The sequence below is a fragment of the Colobus angolensis genome, unplaced genomic scaffold, assembly GCF_000951035.1.
Source record: "Colobus angolensis palliatus isolate OR3802 unplaced genomic scaffold, Cang.pa_1.0 Scaffold337, whole genome shotgun sequence".
NCBI lineage: Eukaryota > Metazoa > Chordata > Mammalia > Primates > Cercopithecidae > Colobus > Colobus angolensis.
Window position 1 is genome coordinate 287884 of NW_012116677.1, and position 17155 is coordinate 305038.

At 39.4% G+C, this 17155-nt stretch overlaps 1 protein-coding gene across 3 annotated transcripts in view; it reads right to left on the bottom strand.

Moving 5' to 3' along the window:
* ELOVL7 (ELOVL fatty acid elongase 7) overlaps positions 1 to 17155 on the bottom strand; it is a 97953-nt gene that overhangs the window by 27495 nt on the left and 53303 nt on the right. For 2 of the 3 annotated variants that reach the window (XM_011952196.1, XM_011952198.1), the window contains one exon: positions 6049 to 6146. In XM_011952196.1, coding sequence (XP_011807586.1) covers positions 6049 to 6112 — 64 coding nt within the window. In that variant the 5' untranslated portion in view covers positions 6113 to 6146. Of the gene's footprint in view, positions 1 to 2830; positions 2965 to 4583; positions 4812 to 6048; positions 6147 to 17155 lie in introns of all 3 variants that reach the window. The other variant, XM_011952197.1, reaches the window with a different exon arrangement.

Here is a 17155-nt window from a genome sequence, read left to right on the forward strand (position 1 = left end):
AAAAAAAAAATACCAAAAGAAGACCTCTGAAAAGACGTTACACCACCACCTGTGCATGGTGAGAGTTTAGTTGACTTTTGTTCTTTCTTTTGCCTTATAAACAATTTCAAATGATTCTATTATTAACAGTCATCACATATGGTTAGAAACTAGCTTAAATGTCAGTAAAACAATTGCTGAATTAGAGATATATTTTATTTTATTCTTTCATTGACTCAGGAGGGGGAAAAATCAAATGACATCATTTCTCTGTTCTTCCTCTGGTAGCAGTAGAAAGAAAACAAGCCAGGAAAACCATGCTGGGCTGGCTCAGGAAGCAGAACAAAATAATTTTAATATAAATAACTTTTCCTGTAATTTAATATTTTCAGCACACACTGTATGTGACTTTCAAGTTCTACAGATTAAAAATAATTATGGGAAACACTGATTAATTTAATTGGATATTTTCAAAGCAAATAATAAAACAAAATACCAAGCTTTAGAAATTCTATTTCAGCAAAACTCTGGAGTCAGATAGTTTGCATTCTGATCCTGGTTCTCCCACTGGCTCACTATGTCACCTTGGGCAATTGACTCACCTTCTTTGTATTTAGTTTCCTCATCTGCAAATTTGGCATTAAAAGGCATGTATTTCACAGAGGATTGATTGAGTTATTATATGTAAAGAGCCTAAATACTCAATATGCTTGCTACTGTTATTACAGCAGATCTCAATTCTGTTAGCACAGCCAAATTGCCTCTGCAGTATTTAAAAGTCAAATTGCAAAAAGCAATCTCGGTCCAATTGAATCAGAATCCTAGGACGTGGTTTCTATGCATCATTTTTTTAAATGGGCAAAGGACCTGAATAGACATTTCTCAAAAGATGACAAATGGCCAACGGATAGATGAAAATAATTCTCAACATCACTAATTATCAGGAAAATGCAAATTAAAAAAACAAAGAGATATAACCTTACACCTGTAAGAATGTCTGTTATCAAAAAGAAAAAAGATAACAAGCGTTGGCAAGGATGTGGAGAAAAGAGAACCCTTGGACAATGTTGGTGGGACTGTAAATTACTATACCTATAAGGAAAGCTACAGGAAGGTTCTATAAAAAACTAAAAATAGAATTACCATATGATCCTGCAATCTCACTTCCAGATATATATCCAAAGGAAATGAAATCAGCATATTGAAGGGATATCTGCACTCTCATGTTCACTGCAGCATTATTCATAATAGCCAAGATGTGGAATCAACCTAAGTGTCCATCAGTGGGTGAATGGATAAAGAAAATGTGATATCTGTCAATCTAAAGTTATGCCTTTCTGAGTTACAGACCTGTAGATATATAGAGAGAAATAACCAATGGACAATTATTCAGCCTTCAAAAAGAAAATCCTATACTTTGTGACAATGTGGATGAACTTGGAAGACATTATGCTAAGTAAGATAAACCAGGCACAGAAAGACAAGACATGTTATCACTTATAAAGAAGTCTAAAATAATCACATTTATATAAGCAGAGTAGAATGGTGGTTACCAGAGGCCAGGGGGTTGGGGGAATAGGGAGATGTTGATCAAAGGGTACAAAGTTTCAGTTCAACAGAAGAAATATCTTTTTGAGATTTATTGCACAGCATAACTAGAGCTAATAATAATGTGTATTTCAAAATTGTAAAAAGTAAATTTCAAATGTTTTCACCACAAAAAGATAAGTATTTAAAGTGATGCACATGCTATTTAGATTGATTTAATCATTTTACATTGGATACATATATCACAACATCACTTTGTACCCCATAAATATATGTGATTATAATTTGTCAGCAGTCAACAATTTGTTAATTGGTAACTGTGATGAGCTGTCATTGTTAAGAGCTAGGGGTCTGGTGTGAGACCAAGTTTCCTCACCTGTATTTAGGGCTACAGCACCCCTCACTGGGTATTCTTCAATAATCTTTTATATGGTTTCACTGCCTCCTGATCCAATCTGCTAAACTAGTCTTCCATGCAATTGTCAAATTCATTTTCTAAAAATCAAGTTGTCCTTAAATTCTTCCTTTCATTAAATTAGCTCTCCCTTACTGAGCAAATGAAATTGCTTAAATTAACTCTCCCTGACTGAGCAAATAAAATACAAAATCATTAGGATGACACCCATGACTCTGGCCATTGTTCACTTTTCTGGCCGTCTCTCTTAGCAACAATTATACCTTTCTGAATAGAGTCCACTTCCATGTAAGGTAGTGGGCATGTTACAGGGAGTATCAATGTACCTGCTGGCTGACAGTTAAAGTTAATTCTGACTCCATCTATGATCCCATTTGGGATAGTGAATAGCAACATTTGGATAGCAGGGGATCTGTTCTTCAAAACAGCTCTATTTCAAAAAAACTGTGGTTCCTAAGCTCAAATAATGAGAGTTCAGGTAGCAAGGCACACTTCTATTTGAAAAGCAATGAAAATATTAGTATTGAAGTTAAATACTGAATTTATGAGAACTACTATAAACCTTCAGAAAAGGATGACCCCCTGAAGAAACTTGAATGTTCCCTGTATCATTACATAAGTTGAAAAAGTTAGATTTAGGCATGAGGTGCTCTCTCTTCCCCAGAAAAAAAAGGCTAATGGGGTGGGGGATGTTTCATGCACCTTCTTTTCAGCATCAGATTTGGTTTAAGTGTCATGAGTAGAGCCATGATAGAAGCAGAGGATGGGAAGGCTGTCTGACAGTCTATATCCCAATGATTACCGAAGTTCTGATTTATCACTTGCTTAATAATTCTTTTCTAAGAGTGTCCCAGGGAGAGAGCATAGGGAAAGTAGAATGCCACATACATAGAATATTAATGAGCTTTTCCATCAAGTGCTTCTAAGAGAGTGTTCTCTTCTTAAGTAGCATGTACTTACATCTTAAGTAGATGTACAAACAGTACATCTTTAAGATACCAAGTACCAATGAAATGAAGAAGCTGGAAGGAAAAGCAAACATGTACCTTAAGTACTTTTTGAAGTACTAAAGTTTCAGAATGGCAGCAATCTTACTCATACTCCATCTTCTTGCAAAAAAGGATCATGATTAAGTCTGAAAAGTCATCATTTCTAATCAAATACAAGGAAAGCTGTATTTTAAACATTAAAAACTTTTTCATTTCTCTATAATCCAAAATGCTACTATAGAATTATTTCAAAATCTCACATTTCACATCTAAGAATCCAAATAAATCCTCTTATAGCTAAGTATTAATTAAATCATTTTTTATTCTGTAGCTGTGGAATTTTTCCACATGAAATAACTATGCATGACCACTACTTCTCTAGCAATCAGAAAACCAATGAATATCAGTAAGTTTCCTTAGGCCACTCAGGGTTAGGGCTAAAGCCAAGAATACACTTGAAATTCTTGGCCCTTGATCATAAGTTCAGACATTTCCAGGGTAAGCAAACTAAAACTGGACTAAGATGGCCAGAAATGATTACTAATGGATCTCAGAGACCAATATTACACTAAGTAGAAGGCAAAAACTTTCCTGTTACACCTGACAGGATTTCCATAAAGCTGTATATCTCAAAACAAAATATTTTAACCCTTTTAGACCATGCCTGGGAAAAAATAATGTAATGAAAACAATTTTTAAGTATATGTTATATGAAGAGTATTTTCAGATGAAATCTATCATCTGTAACAACCAGCACCACTATTTATGTTGGGATACTTCCGAAATAGCAGAGCACTTTCATGTATGTTACCTGGTAGGTGGTAGATGCTATTCTCACTTACGTTTTGCTAATAAAGAAACAAAGACTCACAGCCAATAAATAACATGTTCAAGATCATCCAGCTGGGCTATAGCAGTGTCAGACCTTAAATCTAGGTATTCTCACTCCACATCCCTGTACCCTCTTTCCCCTCCCAAGTCTTCAAATAAGCATAACTTCAAATACAGGTATTCCTTGCCTTCTCCCTGCCTCTCTCCCCTCATCTTCCCTGCACCGTTTGCAATGCTGTTTTCAGGCCTCCACTCCACATCTAATCTAATTTTACTCAGCAATTTCAATGTAGGTATTCCTAATAAAAATTAAGGAGTTGATCCAAGGATAAAAGTGGAAGTGGAATTCTAAAGAAGTTCATATTAAGGCATTTTTAACTTCTAGGACTACATAGATATTTATCATTATCTACATCTATTGGGCTCTTAAGTTAGCATGTTGATTATTTGAGTCTCGGATTCTTGTATTTGGCATAATGACTGTCAAGAATTGGATAGCAAGAGATCTGTTCTTCCAAATAACTCTATTTCAAAAACCATACCCAAATTTACTTGATTCCTAAGTTCAAATAGTGAGAGTTCAGGTAACAAGGCACATCTCTCTTTAAAAAGCAATGAAAATATCAGTATTTAAATTAATACTGACTTTATGAGAACTACTGTAAACCCTCAGAGAAGGATGACTCCTAAAGAAACTTGAATGCTCTCTGTATCCTTGCATATATTGGAAAACTAAGAAAAAAAAACTAAGAAGAAAAGATTGGCACAGTCACTATGTATCCCCTACCAGAGTGAAGCTTCTCTATCTATGAGATACTTACAAAGAGCCCTGGCGTTCCTCAAAGGAAAAACTGTTGGGAACATATTTAGTGAAATAAATTTGGTTTTTAGCAGCTACTGAGAAAGCTGCAAACCATGAAACAGGGTATCTTTGCTGAAATCATTGTAAATTTGAATATAATTTCAACTGTGGTAGGTGCCAAGAGGTGGTGCATTTCCTTCCTGAATTTGGTAGACTTGCAATTTCTAGTTGATAGGTAAGAATCAACCTAAAGTAGTGATGTTGGTGAGTATGCATAGCTCAGTATCTCAAAAATAAACTCAAATGTTAAATACCATAATACTACAACTAATAATCAGAACACATAGGTTCTAGTCTTTTCTGCCATCAACTAACCATGACTTTGAGGTCACATTTCTTCAACTGTAAAATGAGGCATAAGCTTCAGTGATATCTAAGATCCATCTCAGCTGTAAGATGCTCTGATTCTTTCTTTTTGAAATTTTACTTTTGTTCTGCTTCTAAAACTTCAAAAAATTCTTATAAAAGCAACACAACATATTTGTTGTGATTTTAAAATATGTAGACAAATATAGATAAGGAAATAAAAAAATACCCATAATCCTACTACCCAGAGATAACCTGTTTCATTTAATATATTTCAGACTTCTTGCTATGGCATTAATGTTCTTTTGAAACACTGACTTGTAAAACAAATGGGCAATGGTAAAATGCAGGCATATCAGAATCACTCAGGGGTGTCCCAGGCAGTCATTCCCTGGTTTTTCTGTTCCCTGTTCACTCTGACAGGTTCCTGGGGGCTGCAACTCTTTCATTCAAAAGAGTTGGCAGTGGCCGAGCGCTGTGGCTCACGCCTGTAATCCCAGCACTTTGGGAGGCCGAGGCGGGCAGATCACGAGGTCAAGAGATCGAGACCATCCTAACACAGTGAAACCCTGTCTCTACTAAAAATACAAAAATTTAGCCGGGCGTGGTGGTGGGCGCCTGTAATCCCAGCTACTCGGGAGGCTGAAGCAGAATGGCCTGAACCCGGGAGGAGGAGCTTGCAGTAAGCCGAGATTGTGCCACCGCACGACACAGCGACACTCTGTCTCAAAAAAAAAAAAAGAAGAAGAAAAAAAAAGAGTTGGCAGTAACTGTAATTTCCCTCAGGAGCATTAGGGAAGAATCAAGCCGAAGAGCACTGTCCCTCCAAAATCACTTTTAATGGCTACTCAGTTAGAATGAGCCATCATTTATTGATCAGTTCCTTTCACTGGATATCTAGGCTATTTTCATTACTGTAAACATTGTAATGAACATCTGTGTAGCTCCATCTTTATACATATCTGTAATGAAACCCGTACACTTCCTCTTCGTTAACTAGTAATAAGGGACTGTTAAGTTGCAAAGTCTCTCATTTTGTTCCAATGAAATCCTAGTAAATATGAGAATCTGACATAAAAAGGAAGGATGAACCTCAATTAGGAAATGTGGCTACTCACCAGCATCTTTGATCCAATTATTATAAAGATGCACAGTCCTCGATGTAAGATCACTGAAGGCCATTTTCCACTGGATTTACTGGCTCTTTTAATGGGTTCTTCAGTAAAATAAAATAGAAATGAGTTTATGATCTATAAATGCAAATAAAGTCAAGCTTATAGTAATACATTATTTAAAATGCTAAAAATTTAATATGAATAACTGGCAAGACAACAAACTCCCACTGAAGGCAAATGCATTAGTAAATTACTTTAAACCCTGATGCAGTTGCAAACATTTCAGCTTTTCTATCCTTCTAGAGACACTGCTAACTTCACTGAAAAAGACTAATATTCTATGTACAAGACTCAAAGCAGTAAATGAGTCTAAGAACTTTCATAGGAGCAGCTCCCTTTTATGCTGACAATATAGATCAGGAATGGACTGCACTTGAAGTGGCAAAGCTAAAGCAGAAACCCAGGAGAAGAAAGTCAAGAGATACACAAACTTTCAGAGAAGATAAGCTGATCCTAGACTTAGAGCTTATCTGCAGGCCTCATAAGGTCATCTACATGAAAATTTTTATAATTTAAGTAGAATAGAGACAGAAAGAGGGAAAGGAAGGTCTATAAGAGCCAAGGAAAGGCTGCTTAGTTTATCTAGACAGATACACAAGAATAACTGGAGAAAGAAATCTGAAAAAGAAGACCAGTGAGGAGAAACTAGCCTTATTATGTATTAAAAGATATTGTAAATCTGCAATAATTAAGACAGTGTGGCACTGGCACATGGAGAGAAAAATGAATGTAATAGATTAGAATGTTCAGAAACTAAATACACTTGAAAATTGAGAACTATATTTCAGTAACTAAATATTTTAGTAACTAAAATACACCCAAGATGTATATTTTACCATATTTTAGTATCTCTAAAATCAGGACTTACCTTACAAATGAATGGTATGTCAAAAAATTACTGGTATATTTGATTCAAAGCCAAGTGATGGGAACATGAAAAAGTCCTAGAGATGATGGTGGTGATGGTTGCACAACAATGTAAATGCACTTAATGCCACGGAACTTCACCCTTAAAAATGGTTAAAGTAGTAACCATTTAAATTGAAATATATATAAAACATAAAAATAATATTTTACCACGATTTAAAAAAATCGGCCGGGTGTGGTGGCTCACACCTGTAATCTCAGCACTTTGGGAGACTGAGGCAGGCAGATCACCTGATGTCAGGAGTTGGAGACCAGCCTGACCAACATGGTGAAACCCCGTCTCTACTAAAAACACAAAAACTAGCCAGGCATGGTGATGGGTGCCTGTAATCCCAGGTACTCAGGAGACTGAGGCAGGAGAATTGCTTGAACCCAGGAGGCAGAGGCTGCAGTGAGCAGATTGTGCCACTGCACTCCAGCCTGGTCCAGCCTGGGCGACAGAATGAGACTCGGTCTTAAAAAAAAAAATCCTCTAGGGTTCCCACAAGAAAATTCAGACTTTCCTCTAGGAGTCTAAAGTAAAGCCATTTTATTTATATAAGTATAGATAAAATTATATATGGCATATGGAATATGATAAAGGTGGTATCTCCAATGACTGGGGATTGAATTACCAGGCATTATTCACTACATGATGTGGTACACCTGGACAGCCATCTAAGACAAAAAGGTTCAATCCAAGTGTTATAATATAAACCAAGGCCGGGCGTGTTGGCTCAAGCCTGTAATCCCAGCACTTTGGGAAGCCGAGGTGGGCAGATCACAAGGTCAGGAGATCGAGACCATCCTGGCTAACACAGTGAAACCCCATCTCTACTAAAAATACAAAAAATTAGCCGGGCGTGGTGGCAGGTGCCTGTAGTTCAAGCTACTCGGGAGGCTGAGGCAGGAGAATGGCGTGAACCCGGGTGGCGGAGCTTGCAGTGAGCCCAGATTGTGCCACTGCACTCCAGCCTGGGTGACAGAGCAAGACTCTGTCTCGAAATAATAATAGTAATACTACTACTACTACTACTACTACTAATAATAATAATATAAACCAAGATAAACTCCAAGTAAAGCAAATATTTAAGTAAGAAAAACAGAACTATGAAATCACTAGATGACACAGCAGAAGACTTGTACAACCTTGTAGTGGGAAAGGCCTTACTAAGATCTAAAATTCAGAAGACATAAGAGAAGGCTAACAAGTTTAATCATAAATAAATGGCAAACAGTAAAAAATATGCTTAATTCATATCATAGACAAGGACTACTTTCCCTAATATATGATGAGTTTCTAGAAATTGATAAAAGACCTTAAGAGGAAATGGGCAAAGTTCATAGAAAAGGAAATACAAGTGGCACTTAAAAATATGAAAAGTTGCTTAATTAATCATATTTAAATAATCTGCAATATTTTTTATCTATTGAATAAGCCAAAATCCAAACATTTTTTATCAAATGGGCCAAAATCCAAACAACCATTAGCTGTGTTGGCAGGAGTGTGGGAAATTCTCTCACTTCATGCATTACTAGTGGAAGTACAAATTAGTATAACTCTTATTGCGGATAATTTGCCATTATCAGTCAAAATTACAAATGCATACTTTTAACACAGCATTTCTACTTCTAGAAACTTATCCTGTAGAAATACATACACATATTCAGAGTGGCATATATGCAAGTTTATTCATTGCGTCAGTAAGAGCAAAAGACTGGAAACAACCCAAATATCTACTAATAGAGAGGTGGTTAATAAATGATAATAGATTTAACACCATGAAATATTATGACATTGTAAATAAGAAAGAAGAATCTCTCCAAGTGCTGATATGGAAATATTTCCAAGATAAATTACTATCTGAAAAAGCAAAGAGCTGGGCACGGTGGCTCACGTCTGTAATCCCAGCACTTTGGGAGGCTAAGGTGGGCAGATCATCTGAGGTCAGGAGTTCGAGACTAGCCTGGCCAACATGGTGAAATCCTGTCTCTATAAAAATACAGAAATAAGCCAGGCATGGTGGCAGGCGCCTGTAATTCCAGCTACTCGGGAGGCTGAGGCAGGGGAATCACTTGAACCTGGGAGGCAGAGGTTGCAGTGAACCAAGTTTGCGCCACTGCACCCTAGCCTGGGCGACAAGAGCGAGACACTACCTCAAAAAAAAAAAAAAAGAAAAAGAAAAAGAAAAAGAAAGAAAAGAAAAAAGCAAAGAAAGTACAAAATTTTAAAATGATAACCTTGTATATAAAAGGAGAAAAGGCATATGAATATAATTTTACATTTACTGAAAGTTGTATAAAAGGAATTCTTAAGAGGTAGACATGAAAAAGGGAACGGGGTATAAACTGGGCTGAAGGAATAGAAGAAAGATTTTATATTGTTGTTTTGTGGCTCATATGGATATTTTACCTATCTAAAAATAAAGAATAAAATCAGTTGTACCTTTACTGGAACATTCCTATTTAAAAACCCATAAATAAATACACATATGCATATACACCCAAAATAGAAATTTCCTCTAAATTCTTTAAGAGTCCGTCCTCTCCAGAGGATTTCTCCAAGTCCAGGAAGTCATGTCAGCATGGCCTCTGTGTTGATACACCCAGTCATCTCAGCTGAGTTCAGACTCAAGACTGGCTGTGGTGATGCCAGGGTCTTGCCAGAGTCAGCCTGGACTCTTAGTTTCCTAAAAAATCATCTCTCATCTCTATAGCAAAGATGTAATGTGGGGCTGTGAGCAGGGGCTCTGGGCTCACAACTATCTTGGTTTTTCAGTCCCACCATTTAATAGCTGTGTGACTCCAGCAAAATTACAGCTCAATTTCTTAACCTGTAAAATGGGAATTCCATTCATTATCCACCAAGATAAAAGAAACTAACTCATAGAGTTGTTTTGAGGGCCACATTAAATAATATATATTTGTAAAGTTTGTAAGCACAGAATCTGATTTTTAAGAATGAGCGTTCAATCAAACTCATCCTTTTGTTTTAGCTTTAGGGTTTTTTTTTTTTTCTTTTTCCTTTTTTTTTCTGAGACAGGGTCTGGTTCTGTCACCCAGGCTGGAGTGCACTTGAGAGAGCTTGGATCAATGCAGCCTCAACCGCTCAGGCTCAAGAGATCCTCTTGTCTCAGTCTCCCAAGTAGCTGTGACTACCAAAGAGTGCCACCATACCTGGCTAATTGTTTTATTTTTTGTAGAGACGGGTTTCACTACGTTGCTTAGGCTAGTCTCAAACTCCTTGGGCTCAAGCAGTCCACCTGCCTCAACCTCCCAAAGTGCTAGGATTACAGGTGTGAGCAACTGCACCCAGCCAAAATCAGTCATTTATCATTTAGAGAGAGAAGTTGTGCCAATTTATGGGTACATACAGACATAAAGATTAGACACTGGAGACTTCAAAAAGGTGGGGGAGGAAGAGGAAAGGAGAGAGGAGGACGCAGTCTGTAAAACTTCCTATGGGTACTATGTTCACTATATGGGTGACAAGGGTAATAGAAGCCCAAATCTCAGCACCACACACTATATACCCTTGTAAGAAACCTGCACATGTACCCCCTAAATCTAAAATATATATATTTTAAGTTGTGCCAATTTAATTGGAAAATACCTGGCCATCTCATTTCCTGGTACAGTTAAATGGCAGTTTATGGAACAAATCTAGAAAAAACTCTACTACTTTTATTTTAAGAGCCACCATATAACAGATTGCATGATTCTTCCCTTTGGGTCTTCCAGTTGTCTTAGTATGAGTGTTTTAGACCACACAAAAAGCTACATTTCCCCTTCATCTTAACCACAGATATACCAGCCCTTGACCCATTATTCTCAAAATTAAAGTACTGAAATAATGTTCATTAAGTTATTCAGAATCAGAGTGAAATATTCTAGTTTTACAAGCCATGTGGCAGGGTTACATTTCAAAGTATTATTCTGTTTCTGTGCGATTTTTTCCTCTTCTTCTTTCACTAGCTCCACATAGGCCATTTTCCCCTCCCCAGTCCTCACCAAAGCACAAAGATTCAAAGAAACCACACTCTAATGCAGGTCAGAAATATTCACAGGCAGCCAAGAAAGCTGGTTTCTCCAATCCCAAAAACTACACAAGACTGAGACGAAGGAAGGAGGAAAGGCAGAGAGAGGAAGAACCCAAACTGGATGAGGCAGGAGTAGATGTTATCAAAGCCAGCAGGAGATGAAGGACTACAGAGGTATGAAAAAGATCCAGTAACCATAGCTTTTTGGAGTGCAGACTCCTCTCTCACTAATCTACTGCTTGTAGATAACCTGTTTTCCTGTCCATAGTCTAACATTTGTGGGCCCACCAGAAAAGAAGGAACATCCACAATTGCACAGGGATGGGGCATGACAGAAAAACCTGATCCCCTTACCTTGTTGGAAGGGAATACAAACTACTGAGAATTTCGTTATGAGCTGATAGTGATGGACTGGATGCCAGTGTTCCATTGTAGGGACTGACTGATCTAGAAAACTGTTAACAACTGAATTATACTGCAAGTATAGTGATATCCCTAGACTAGACCCAGACATATCTTTGCCTTCTTTTACCATGATTCATCATGGGCACTTGATAGCTAGACAATGGGCACATAAAGATAGGAGGCAAGCCTGGCATGGTGGCATGTGCCTGTAGTTCCAGCTATACGAGAGGCCGAGGTGGGAGGATTGCTTGAGCCTGGGCAACACAGCAAGACCCCATCTCTAAAAAGAAAGCAGGGGGAGCAATTTGCTCCATGTGGTATAGGTGTATAGGTAATAGAGATATCCTTTAGTTAGCAGAACTAGGACCTGAAAAGGCAATTTAGAATATCTGATGGCAAAGAAGCTCAGATCTGGCAGTGGCTTAAAAATTAAGGCTCTTGTATGAATGAAGCTCACCAGACTATTAAGCACAAGAAGGAAGATCCTAAAAATGATGTATGAGGCTCAATCCCTTGAGTCAGGGATGCCTCTATCCCCTTGAGGCATCCCTGACTCATCCCAGATCTGACCATCCCTGGCCTAAGTTTAGTGGAGGTGCCCCACAGCCTAAACATGGCCCACACAAACTTTTCATGGAACAGAGAGCTGGAGCAAGGAGTTGGTTAATTGCTTGAGCTATTATGAGAAGACTGAAGAGATACTATCAAGGGTTTGAGGACTGGGAGGCCCTTCATGGTGAGTCGCAGGGAGCTTTGATGTTCAGGTTGTTCTTGGACAAGCACCCACTGTACCTCTCAATGCAGTAGTTAAAGAGGTTGGTGTTATGCCACAGAGGTTCAGAAACTCATCTCATATTTGGGGGTAACATGATCATTAGATTGCAATTTCTCAAAGGAAAAGTGGTAATTCATGAATAGGATAATCTTGCTACGATTTTTTTGCTCAGACCTGAAAGCCATGGGGAGAAAAATGGACTCACGAGACTGAACTCCAGCATCTTCAAAGTGCTAGCTCAACACTGCCCTAAGCTAGCAGGCACCAAATACCAGGATGACATGTTGCTGCTTACAGTAAAATCAAGTAGAGGAAAACTAGATTTGGGTTTGGGGGTAGCATCCACAGAGCCCTGGAAACATCAAAGTTCAAGAGCTTTAATCTGACAGACTTCTGATACCCAAGAAACGAAGCAGAGACTTAAAACTCTAAACCAGGGTAATATCTTATCCTGCTGCTAAGGGGATGTAGACCTCCTACAAAGTGAGCAGCAGAGGACAGAAGCAAGAGATCCTTGTCCTTTTTCTGGGAGGACTCTTGGAGGACTTGTCTGAAATGATCTACTTGTAAGACTACAATGAAGAGGTGCTAGCTGCATACAATATCCAAGTCCTGGGGCCCATGATGGTGAAAAAGAAAGTAGACTTAAAAAAAAGGTATTGTACCATAACACTACCTGACTATATTTTTAGCAGTTGTTAGAGATCAGAGGTCAGCAATGATGACATTGAGAGGTTGAGAGGAAGGTAATCACAAGCAAGCAGTGGCCCAGAATTTGGGGCTACGTTACATTATAAGGCAGTAGAAAAATCACCACCCCTCCGTTAAGGGTGGAAGAAACAAGAGAGGTACTTCAGGGAAATAGCTAAGGCTCACAGTCAGAGCTCAGCCTGCCTCCAAAGGCCTGAAAAATGTGTGGCAGGAGTAGAGTAAACAGGAGCTCACTCTTGAGTCCTGGTGCTGGTGTTTCATTCCCCTCGCCTGCAACTGCTCCATGAATACTGCTCCTTGATTTTGATAGTATCACGTGACAACTCAGTCATTTGGTAAAGAAGTGACTAATTTGCCTCTTTAGACCCAAATTAAAGATGCCAGGTTCAAACGTGAGAAATGTACCTTCTTTGTAGAGCAGAAATCCCTTCCCATAGGACAACCTACCTGGAGACTACTCAGAGCCACAAGCTGCCTACGTTAGCATGATGTAGACCTAACACCAGAACATACACAGTGTGCTTGGGCACCTCCTCACTTTGTCCTTTTTGCTCAGGTCTATTTCAACAGTGATCAGAAGGCAGAACTCTGGGAGAGCATCTTGCTGGAATTCACTCAGATGAGGATGGGACCTCAGAGGTGCTTGCAGTGGGAAGTACCAGACAAGAGCCCAGAAATCATGGCCAACCATTTCCAGGTGAACTTTCAAATGTATAGATTTATTCTAATTATGCAACAGACATTGGAGACACTGTACCTGAGGGAAAGGAGTGGTAGAACCAGCATATGATTTTCTAGGGCATGCTTTTAATCCAGGAACAGAGCCATATGGTTTTCTCTTTCTCTTTTGAAGTTTGGGAAGATCTGGCCTCCCCACCGATCTCTGCTTTGGGAATCAGATACCAGGGACAAACCTGGAAGAATAAAACTGGCTAGCCACAGATGCTGCTCAAGGGACCACACACTGAAATGAATTGCAGGAAGGTACCAACACAGGGATGGAACTCTGTGGTGGAACTACAGACTACAGGTAAAAACCAAACAGCTAACCTTCCTATGGAAAGCTATGTCTGGTCTCATATGTGGGGTGGGGTATTTGAAACTTTACCCTTGCACACAGTAAGGGAGGAGAAGGGTACAGGGCAAATCAAGCTATTCCGCAGAAGTAACAAACGCTTAATAAAGAACGGATCAGAACATGCCTTCAAATGCAGAAACTGTTGAGCAAGAGCAGTGTGGAGAATAAAAAGGCAAAGGCAGCTAAATGTGACTGAGTAGATAGGGACAGGGAAGTCCAGATGTGAGTCAGAATGGGGCAGTGGGATCACAGCCCACAAGGTGGTAAAAGCCTCTCCGAGAGGAAGGTATTGAGAGACAGGATTAGCTGGATTTCCTGGGCCAACTAAGAATTCCTAGCCTAGCTGGGGAAGGTGACCACACCCACCTTTAAACATGGGGCTTGTAACTCAGCTCACACCCGACCAATCAGGTAGTAAAGAGAGCTCACTAAAATACAAATTAGGCTAAAAGCAGGAGGTAAAGAAACAGTCAAATCATATATCGCCTGAGAGCACAGGAGGAGGGACAATGATCGGGATATAAACCCAGGCACTGGAGCTGGGAGCGGCAACCCCTTTGGGTCCCCTCCCATTGTATGGGAGCTCTGTTTTCACTCTACTAAATCTTGCAACTGCACTCTCTTCTGGTCTGTGTTTGTTCCAGCTTGAGCTGAGCTTTCGCTCGCCATCCACCACTGCTGAACGCTGACATTGCCGACCGGCTGCTGACTTCCACCCCTACGGATCCCGCAGGGTGTCGCTGTGCTTCTCATCCAGTGAGGCGCCCATTGCCACTCCCCATCGGGCTAAAGGCTTGCCATTGTTCCTGCACGGTTAAATGCCCAGGTTCATCCTAACCAAGCTGAACATTAGTCGCTAGGTTCCATGGTTCTCTTCTGTGACTCATGACTTCTAAAAGAGCTATAACACTCACCGCATGGCCCAAGGTGCCATTCCTTGGAATCCGTGAGGCCAAGAACCCCAGGTCAGAGAACAAAAGGCTTGCTGCCATCTTGGGAGCCCTTGCCACTACCTTGGGAGCTCTAAGAACAAAGACCCGTGTGCGGTAACAGTATTGCACAGACAGTCTCTCTCTGGATTATGACCCTAGAAAATCAGAGGCCCCAAGTTTCTACTCCTACCATCTTAGGCAGGAAAAATCCCTGAGATAAGAAATAAACTTCTTAGTCAGCATTCAAAGGTTGCTAGGGAAACTTCCACCTAGATACTACTCTACACATTTCCTAGTATTCCCTTCCTCATCTGTTTTCTCACTGGAACTGGTTCCCCAGTCTTGTCCCTACCCTTTATACTTTAGCAGAAACAAAATCTCAAAGAGGCCGTGAGGCTGAAGGAAAGTGACCAGAAGTTCTGAAGTATATCAAAACATGAGGGATGACTATAATTACTTGTTTAAAGCAGGATTTGTCAACCTCGACAGTATTGATATTTGGGGGCAGACAATTCTTAGTTGTGGGGAAGTGTCCTGATTATTGTAGTCCTGGCTTCCATCCACAAGTGCCAGGAACAAGTCCTACCCAGCTGAGACGATCAAAAATATTTCCAGAAATTGACAAAAGTCCCCTGTGGGGCAAAATCCTCCCAAGTTGAGAACTATTGTTCCAAAGGAAGCTACCAACATGTATTCATTCAAATAAAAGCTTGCTTCAGAGTAATCACTTTGGCAATTATACATTTGTATCAGTGATACAGTCATTAAAACAATTTTTGAGCTTTTGTTTAAAAATCAACTTCAGCGTTTTTTGGAATTTCATTTAAATGGTTTTAAAGGAGGAAAAATTTTGGCTTACTGCTTCTATACAACAGGTTCATAACTAATCAAAAGTTAAGGTTGGTTTAGAGGCAAATGGATCAAGTGGAGCTATATTTTTATCAATGAGGTGGGAAAGGGTGGGGAATAAAGCTGGGTTTAATGAAAAAGTAACTTACTACGGACATTTTCAGCTCATGGTTTATAAAACAAGAACAATTCCAAAAAAACTTGGGAAATGTTTGGGGCTATGGCAATATTAGTGGAAAAGATATATAGCAGGCTGAGGTGAATATTTTTGAGGAAACACTCATTAGATGTATATATTCCAGCAGAATAGCTTATCTGCTGGAATTATCACTTATTATAACTCCAATTAAAAGGAAGCAAACCTAGAATGTGGAACAGTCTCAGTGACAAATTTCAAATGACAAATTTTCAAATGTGTTAATTGTAACATACATGCATGTGTGTATGCGACAATATATACATACTACACACACACACATTACAGAAGCAAAAATACATGTTCATTCCACCTACTACACAGGATTTTGTGTTTTGTTTTGATGGTTCATGTTTATTAACCCACATTTCTCCTTGGTATTTTATCACCCTCCATTCTCTTTTTGCCATTTCTCTCCATTGAATAGGTTGTTAACACTGCCTTGGAAATAAAAGAGAACCGCAGAAAGCAAAGAAAGTTTTATCGTAGCTTTTGGGTTACAAAAGCTTAGGCACTTAGTTATACAGAACACAGGGTAGAGACAAGAGGTGCCCATGCGTCCTGGCACAGAAAAGCATCCTTCAGGCTCGAGGGAAGGAGAGTCTGAGGAAAGGAATTAGTACAGATACCGGAGAGAAAGGTAATAAGCCCTGAGGAAGTGCCAGGTAGGAAAAGGGGAGGCAAGAACAGAAGAGCTCAGGCACTATTGCCTAGGCAGAGCTGGGACAGGTGGCCAGTTGGACTTTAGGCAGCCACTGAAAGTTTCTTTTACTCCAGTCTGGTGCAAGAGCAGTATAAGGACTTCTGAGCACCCCCAATAGGCATGGAAGTGTGAAAGGAAAATATGTTGGGCCCCCATAATCACTAAAGGGAAAAAGCAGCTGTGAACTGCTTAGGGCAAACCTGCCCCTAATTCTTTTCAAAGTTATCCTCTGCTCACTGAGATAAATGCGTTCCTGATTACCTCTTTTGTAAAGGTTAACCAGAAACGCAAAAGAATGCAAGCAATCCTTTGTCTCTCACCTATCTGTGACCTGCAAGCCCCCTCCCTGCTTCCAGTCTTCCTGCCTTTGCTTTGAGTTGTCCTGCCTTTCCACATCGAACCAATGTACTTCTTGCATACACTGACTGATGTCTCATGTCTCCCTAAAATGTATA